Source organism: Homarus americanus, unplaced genomic scaffold, assembly GCF_018991925.1.
Source record: "Homarus americanus isolate GMGI-L3 unplaced genomic scaffold, GMGI_Hamer_2.0 scaffold8373, whole genome shotgun sequence".
Classification (NCBI taxonomy): Eukaryota; Metazoa; Arthropoda; class Malacostraca; order Decapoda; family Nephropidae; genus Homarus; species Homarus americanus.
In genome coordinates, this window is record NW_024756869.1 from 27,501 (window position 1) to 36,733 (window position 9,233).

Here is a 9,233-nt window from a genome sequence, read left to right on the forward strand (position 1 = left end):
TTTTTTCAGTGAAAACATGATATGTTACGGTATCACATACTACAGTCACCGCAACGGAAGTTGAGGCCCTTTCCTGTATTGTATGAGTTCGGTTTGTTCTCAACAATATTGCGCCAAAAATCATCCTCAGATTTAGTTGAAATTCTGGAAATATCTGGCATCTGGTAACATCAAGAACCTCTGGCTGGTGGGCTGTGCCAAGGTAGGTAGATACCAGGTAGCCTCACACAGGCCCATAGGAATTCACTAATTGGCAACTCTACAGTCTCGAGATCGCTAAGCCACGCCCATTTTGACACTTCATGCGTTTGTAATATTGAGGTATTATTATGTTTCCACTGTTTGATGTAACTAAGTGGGCGGAGCTTAAAAAGTGATGTCATCGCTAGCAAATCAGCGACGTTGGATGGAATCCAACTATTTGGGTTTTTATAGTAAGTTGAGAGGTTGGAGAGTGAATGCCGCTCCTTTTTCTTTCTTCTTCTTTATAAGATTTACTGGCGGTCAACATCTATGGCCATTATGACAGTACTCGTGTTCTTTTGACATCTTCCTCGTGTTCTTTTTTTTACTTTCCATTTTCTTCTTTCTGGTCTTCTAGTTCAAGTCTGGTGGAGGTCGATAATTCTGAAAGTGTTCTTTATTGTTTTTTCTTTTCATCTGTCTTGTTTGGTTCTTGTTTCTTTTCTTCTTTCTTCACTACAGAGAGAGCCTCCCTGTAGCTCAGTAGTTTCTTCTTTCGCAGCTTAACTACCCTGCGCTCCTCCCTTCACACAGGACACTCACGGTTGGAGGAAAAGTGTGAGGGCCGCCACAAGCTGCCCAGTTCTTGTTGGTCGTCGAGCACGTGGTGAGCTGGTGCCTGGTGGTCCCGCACGTGGAGCAGACCACCCGAGCCCGGCACTTCTTTGCAGGATGTCCATGACGCTGACAATGGTAGCACCTGGTGGGTTTTTGTATGTACGGCTTTACTGGAACGGTGTCCCGCCCCAGTAAATCCTCTTTAGGAAGTTCGTAGAAGAAACCAACCATGGCGGAGGTGCCTTCCCCGTCGGGTCTTGAACGTTTCTTCTGAACGACGATGTTCCAGACCAATTCCTCAATTTCATTGTTCTTCTTATATTCTAGTTCGGTGTTCGGTGTAAGAGATGACCCCCCACACCGCGTTGTCCCATATGTCGACGCGCACCTTAACTGGAACGTCGTTGTTGGTGTGGATGTTCTCCAACTGGGCAGGTTGTCCCCAGTCCGAGATGGTTGCTCCCAAATGAAACACATGTCTTCTCTAGCTGAGGTCTTTTCTCGATATGCGAAAAAGATGCCGCTCTTGCATGCAAACATAAATCCCAAGTGATAGGGGTGAAAAGGATCATTGGAAGGACAACAAGTGGATGGAAATAAGTAGTAGGAATAGAAACAGGTGCCGTGGCTTAACACAGCATTCAAGATTGTTATAGGATTGTAGTACAAACCAGCAGCATCATGACCGACGCGACAAGACCCACACTGCCACCATGTCCCGGGAGGCCCCGTACAATGGAAAAGGAAGAAGTAGTTTAGTAGTAGAGTTGTTTGGTGACAGGTGGCGGTACAGCTTATGCCAAAGATGGAACGGAGCTAATTGAAGAGGAAGAATTTTGAATCTCTGATCTTAAAATGTCAGGGTATTCGTTGCATGGAGGATCGGGGTATCAGCGTAGAGTTTTTAAGAAGAAAGTGAGGAATGGCTCTCTGACTTGCTTAGAAATAATCGAACCTCCGAAAACCTCATTGGTTACGATATTACAATTGCATCATTAGAGCATCAGAGTTTGATTGGAGTGGTTAGAGGAGAATATCTGATCTCAGAACTGCTTGATATGGTGTACCTGGATTGTTTTCAGGCCGCACAGGTGCAGATATAGGAGTGTTATTGTTGATGATTGAGTGTTTTATTATAGAATGGGTGGGTATGGCGTATTGAGTCTGTTTAGTATGGAGGGGTTTGTGTTTCTGTATCTGCCATTATGGGTGTGGTTGGAGTTTTTCTTTCTGTTTGTCACTTAATAGTCTCCATGAATGATGTCCAGTGTGTGATTTGTATGAACCTCGGTGATTTATTCTGTATGACTTGCAGCTTCTTCATGTTGGTTGGTTCTGCTGATTGGGGTGTGTTGGGTGCGTATTAGCGCTTTGTACAAGTGTGATTTGGTTTTTGTTGTTGCACTTCTGAATCTTTGTATGCCTGTGAGTGCCTTCTGTGCTATTGCTGCCTTCGTGATGAGATGGTGTTTCATGGTGAGAGTGTGGTCGAATGTCACACCTAGTACTCTGTTTGTTTGTTTTATAGGTATGGGTGTTGGGTTGTTGTAGTAGGGCTTTACGTATATGTGGAGAGGTTGATGTCTTTTGGGTGCCAAATTAGGTGATTTGTGATGTGTTGGAGTTTGTTTGTATACGCCATTTGAGTTCCCACTTTATAACTTGATCGAGTTCCTTATGTGTCTTTTCTGTGAGGTAGTCTAGTGCTGTTCCGTGTCTGACTGGTTGTGTTCCGTCGTTGGCGTACTGTGTGGTCAGTGAGTCGGTATGCATGGGGTAAGGCAGGTCTTTAGTGTAAAGTATGTGTAGTGTTGGGGAGAGGACTAATCTTTGTGGAACGCCTGCGTTAAGTGAAAAATAGTCTTGAGTTTTTGTTTTTTTAATTTATTTATCATTTATCTGTTAGGAAGTTGTATAGGAGTTGTGATTTCTTGGGGAGGTTGAAGTTTGTGGGTCTGTTTGGGGCTTTTATCCATTATCACCTCGTGAGAGGGGACTGCAAGCTTCTCCTAACTAAATGTCTACCAGGACACTCTATGAAGCAGTGCTGCAGTGAGTTGTCTGCTTCTTTGTCGCAGGTATTTCACGTGAATTCGTCTGCTGGTACTTTTATACCCATTTCCCATTTGCTTGGGTAGCCCAATCTCAGTAAGTGAAGGATGCCGTCTTCCGATCTTCTCATATCCTTCATGATTGGTGGTCTCTCATTATTCATGACCAGATAGTACCATAGTGATTCAGGTGTTAATCTTCTGTCTTACTATTTTTCACTTGACAGTTAGTGTTATTGTGGTCTATTTTATCTGCTCCTGACTTGGTGGGATGTCCATCACAGTGTTTCGCTGCCCTAGAACAGCCTTGGCAGTATCGTCAGCTCGTTCATTCCCTGAGATTACCACTTTTGCAGTAGACCAACTACGGTTGTTATAAGATGAATGCTGTCTTTAGGATCTCAACACGGTAATGCTTCAATAGCACATCGAGAGTCAATGTGTATTACAACATTTTGTTGACTGACAGATAGCTCTACTTGTAAAGTGGAATATCCATCTGAAGTCCTCCAAAGGTCTGTGTCCCCTTTTATGGTGAAGATTTCTCCTGCCTTCGTATTGCTGGATTCTACGGAACCATCTGTGTAATACACTAAACTATTGCGCGGTGTTACAGCCTTCATGTTTCTTTCTGCTACCTGTCGGAGTTTGCGTGTGTGTTCCAGTCAGCCTTACTTGCTCTAGATTTTAGAATGCTGAAGACTGCTGGCGGTGACTCCTACGATGCTGGACTACTGTAATCTGGACTCATCGTGTCAGGGCCTTTACTAAGGATTGTCTTTCAATTCCAGTCGATTCACAGTGTCAGCTGCACACAATAGCGATGTGTGTTTTATCGAAGACCTCTCTCAAGTTTCAGGGCTCTTAGGAGTCACTTTCCCGTGCCCTGATAATCAATTGTATTGTGAGGCTTGCTGTTAATCGTTCCGCTATGGATCGGAAAGATGTGAGACCTGTTTCCATGTGCAGGTTTTCAATTCTTGTCCATATTGGTACCCTGACAATTATTTTCATAGCGTTGTTCTGAGAAACATCGAATTTCTTGCACTGGTACTCTGAGAGTGTGTTAAGAGCCGGTGCTGGTGCCGCATAATCTGTTAATGATCGAATGGTGTGTATATACAACGTTCTCAGGACTCCATGCCTCGCATCCACCTTGGGTCCTGTCATAGCTCTCATCAAGTGGATTCCCTTGCCCATTCGTTCTTTTAGATAGTGTATCTCATTGAGAATTTGAGGCCTTTGTCAATGGTGATGCCTAAGTATTTGCATACACTGGCCATTGAAGGGCATGTACATTGCAATTGCAGGTGTTTCTCTGGATCACTGGGTCCAATCTTCATGGCTTTCGATTGATAAGATCTAGTGCCCTTTAGTCTTTGGTGATCTGATTTCTGCCTTTTATCACCAGTGCTAAGTCATCAGCATATCATAGCAGCCTGGCACCTTCTTGGAAGGGGAACCGACGGAAGTTCCCATGAGGATGATGAAGAGAGTTGGACTAAGAACTTCTCCTTGTGGTACTCTGAAGCTTGTCCTTGACAAGTAACTTTTGATAATATATTTTGAAGATAGTCAACAATCCAAGCTAGTAAACATTCCTTGACGCCTTTCCAGGCCAGACTGCTTACGATGGCCTGCGAATTCGCCAACTCATATGTTTTTTCTAGGTCAAGGAATACAGCAACTGCCATATTTTGACTAATCGATCCAAGGAAATTGGCCAAACTGTGTGCGGTGCTAGCACCTTTGGTGAAGGCAAAGATGTGATGGTGAAGCGGTCCAGTTTTCCAAAGAAGTCGTGTTAGGATCATCCTTTCAACAGTTTTACCGATACATGATGTAAATGAAATTGGTCTGAAATTCTGGGGATCATCGGGTTTGTGAATGGGAACGGTGTTTGCCCTTTTCCAAGCTGTCAGGTGCCTATCTGCTAACCATGACACATTGATAACTGTGAGAAGAGCAAGTTCACCAGCAGGTCCTGTGTTGCTGAGTAATGAATAAGTTATACCATCACTGCCAGGGGCGGTGTCTTTGTTTGTTTTCTTGACTTTTCTGATTTCCTCTATAGTAAACAGACACTCTGTGGTATCAGGTTGTTCAAGAACTTATCTGACTTCTTTTCTCTCGAGTTGTACTTGCTGTAGGTGAAGTCTTACATCGGGAGGCAGTTGAACTGATGATGAGCATTCTGCTTCTTGATCTGGCTCGGGGTAGGCTGGAGTCTTGGGCGGTCTACCTGTTGCTGTCCAGAGTTTTCTCCAAAATTCACTCATGTTGGTGTGTGTATTAAAGGCTGCATTCCACTCGAGCCATTTGACTTCCTTAAATTTTTGAATGATTTAACGAGTGAGGTCCTGGTTTAGTTGGTCAATGTCTTCTGCTGGTCCATAGTTCGAATACCATTTTTGTAGCTCACCTTGAAGTACTTTCTTGGTTATGAGTAGTTGCCGCTGTGAAGTGGTCGCTGGTCTGTTCAGTATCTACCTCCCACTGGGTTACTAGAACGAGCCCAGTGGAGATGAATGTGAGGTCCAGTCTGCCTCCCAGTGTGCGCGTTGATTCTCCAGTATTAAGGAGCGTAATTTCTGGAACATCTCTCAACATCGCAGTGAAAGGATTAATAAGCAATCAAAACAATCAGGAAGTTGGCACTACATATTTATTGCAATACAAACCTAATGTGAAGAAAAATATTTGAGCTGGCAGTTGTCCGGTATAAAATCAGCAAACCACATAGTTCAGTTGTGCCAAACTGTGATATTAACTATTTTCACCAAATGTGCAATTTTTGGTGCAAAGCGATATAGCTGTTGCTTAATGGTCGTAAATGATAAAGTTAATGTAATTGCTTCTACAGTACATTGTGCATGGGACTCCGCACCTCTCTGCCTCCACCACCCAACTCCTACTCTGGGTTGCTGACAATATACAGATTAAAATAATGTTGTCATCTCATTTCGATGATGCAATTATAATGAGAATATAAATACGAATGATACTCAGTATTTTAAGCAACGGTCATGAACGTATCAAGTAAAATCATATTTGTCTGATAATTAATCCATTATCTGCTAACTGTATCGCATAGGCAGACTCACGCCAGAATTGTATCCGGACGTCTGTGTCACGAAGTGTATGTAGGGTGGACGTTTGGTCCACTCCCTTTAATACCCCTAATGACCTTCCATTGGAGCCTTCATGTTAGGTTAGATTAGATTATTATATTTTTATTTATATTACTTTCACCCATGGCCCAAACGTCCGGGGGTCGTGGCCCAAGGTCCGGGGTTCGTGGCCTATGGCCCAAATGTACGGAGGTCGTGGCCCATGACCCAAATATCCGGGGTTTATGGCCCATGGTCCAAACAACAATCATGTTTGGGGTTCAGACCTGGGGGGAGAGAGGATTAACAACGCTAAGTGTAAACGCAGGAGTGGAGCCAACTGCATGGTATGCGGCGGCCTGGTGTACCCCAGAGATGTAATGATCCTTAATCTCTGGCAAGCACTGCTCGGCAGGCAACCGCGCCGCGCCGTGTTTGGAGCTAGCTTGAGGCACCAGTCACAGTCCTGGCTAGCGCGTAGACCTACCACTCCCTATCCCAACCTCATGGTGCCGCGGCTCGTTCAAGCACCCAACACTGTAGGATGAACCAGGTTGAGGGTACATTCTATAGATGGCGGCCTATCTCCTCTCTTCCGTACTCAACACCAAAAACAATAACTCTTCACCTGGGCGACCTGAGAAAAAATTCCAGGTACACTACATCGAGCCGCTCTGAGCTCAGATATTCTCCTCTCACCACTCCACTCAAACTCTGATGGTGCAGTAGCAATATCGTAACATTGAGATTTATCCTAGGTGTGATTATTGCTCGTAAAGTCAGATAACTATTCCCCAAATTCTGACTGCACAATCCAGTATAATAACCAATGACGTATATATATATACGTCATATATATATATATATGCAAATAAATCACTATAGGTGCGTGTGATCCATAACAATATATGCTGATAACCAAAGTGTAATTAAACCAAGTCAACCCACTTCGAATCGAAAATTCGTCCTTTGCCACGCATGACGTCATTACGGTCGGCTGCCGGGGGGGTGGTGTTCTGGGTAGGATTTCAGTGAGCAGCTAGCCGTCGTGGTGTGAAGGCCTGTGACAATGCCTGATAAATACACTGTATCGGGATGTATATCAAATTACAGACAACATGATAAAACTTTGATATTTCAACGATTTCCAGGGATGAAGAACAGAGAATAATGTGGATTTTATGGCGCACGCTGCAAATATTTAGGTGGAAACTTGAGGAAGGGCAATACTTGAGAGCTGTTGGCAGGTTCAAATTTAAATTCCCTAAAGCTAGGAAACTGGATGAGGAGAGACAAGTACAGTTGGCTCCACTCCTAACTTTACCACCTAGCGTTGCCACTGCTCTCTCTACCTCAGGTTTGAACCCCCGAACCCTGAAGTGCGAAATTGATTCATTCACTAGTGAGCGAGAGGGAGATGTTGTCTTTTTGTGGGGTGAGACGGAGTACTAGGAGGTGAGGAGGGAAAATGTAAATCAGTTGGGAGAGATTACAGTGCAAAATAACACTTTGATAATTGGGGTTTCCTCAGCTGAGTGTAATCGTCTAGTGCTAGCCAGATGAAAATAATGTAGTTACAATTGGATGAGGGGGATTAATTCATGTTCCAAATTTATATATTTTTTTTACGAGGATTAACCCACCCGGGCACAACATGCTCGCCTGAAGTACTCCATTGCCATTTAAGAAATTCCAGAACGCTCGTCGTATTATTTTAAGCCAAGGTTTGGAAGTACAGGCGTGGGATAAGTGCCTCCCGTGCGTGCTCTGTGTGAACTTTATTAACTTTTAAAGTGCGCGTGTCCTCACGCGCGAGAAAAACATGCTCGTGTGAAGCTGGCCTTACTGTAGGCTGAATTCCAAGTTGTAGTCTTTTTTTTTTCAATTTTCAATAGTTATCCATAACTGAGAATAATTTGATGACCTGAACTTAATTATGCTCTTTTTCCTTCAAACTTCCCCCACATAGGAAGCGGATATTGCACTTGGACCGTTCGGGATCACCGAGAGCCGCACTGAGGTGGTGGACTTCACCTGGCCAGTGATGATACAGTACTCGAGGATCATGGGAAGTAGAGGACTCCCAGAGGTGGATCCTTGGGGCTTCCTGCTGCCTCTCACGCCGCAGGTGTGGACGGCCATCCTGGCGGTGCTGTTGCTGCTGCCTGTGGTCATATTCCTCTTGTCATCATTCTTCTCATTTAAAGCTGTTAATCAACACACATGGACGAAGGCTATTTTTGACCTCATTCGCATATTGTTACAACAAGGTTAATCTTATGTCGCTCATAGAAAATGCGATACACATGTTTTTTGTCAATATTAATCAACATTATGAAATATCTATTAAAAAGTAAAAGACATTAATACTACGTAAATGAGTACAAATAGAGGTACTGCTACACAAAGTGTCATAAACACATCAGGGTTTCATAAACCATCTTTCACACAGACAACCTGGTACGGGGCAGCGAGTGGTGGAGGCGAGCAGTTGTGGCGGGATGGATGGTGACGGCGTTGGTGTTGATCAAGAGCTACGCTGGGAACCTTATGTCCAGTCTGGCGGTGAGACACATCAAACAGCCCTACCAGACCATTAGGGATGTGCTGAATGACCCCTCCACCTCCATGATATGGCAGATCAACTCTTCCAATGTCCAGTATTTTCGTGTTATATATATATATATATATATATATATATATATATATATATATATATATATATACATGCATATCCTTTCATTACATGTTAAAAGAAACATACACATATATTTAAAACTAGACCTAAGCATATCACATATGACATCAGTTTTATTAATTTCCAAGAATACTATACTTGTATATCACGATCATTCCCAGTCTGTGGAGTCTGGCATCTTCCGCGAGATTGCAGAAAAGGAGGCTGAGGGCAGGATCAAGTACAAGTTATTGTCGCAATTTCCACAAGCTATCGACACATTGGTGAGGCGCGGTGACCACGTCATCATGGACCTGGAGATAGTCATAAACATGATAATTGCCCAGTACTTCTCTTACACAGGTACTCAACGGTATACTACTTGTGTTAATATGCTTTAATTACTGCTGCAGATTCGCATTTTATGGTATATGATTTTTCATTATTAGTTTATTGAATTATATTTTCTAAGTGGATTTATTTTCATGGTGTTTGAATAACATGTATTTAATAATTATGATATAATTTGTGTTTGCATTTTAATGCAAATAAATTCTCTGCCAAATATTATTTCTCAATCACTTCACATATTGC

The 9,233-nt window shown here is 43.2% G+C and overlaps 1 protein-coding gene across 1 annotated transcript in view; it reads left to right on the forward strand.

Annotated features, from left to right (window-relative positions):
• The window catches only part of LOC121856913 (probable glutamate receptor), a gene marked incomplete at both ends in the record, with an annotated part of 32,821 nt that extends 23,819 nt beyond the window's left edge, over positions 1-9,002 (forward strand). The window contains 3 exons of the mRNA XM_042352673.1: positions 7,932-8,232; positions 8,415-8,632; positions 8,822-9,002. Coding sequence (XP_042208607.1) covers positions 7,932-8,232; positions 8,415-8,632; positions 8,822-9,002 — 700 coding nt within the window. The remainder of the gene's footprint in view (positions 1-7,931; positions 8,233-8,414; positions 8,633-8,821) is intronic.
• Between the last annotated feature and the right edge of the window lie 231 nt (positions 9,003-9,233).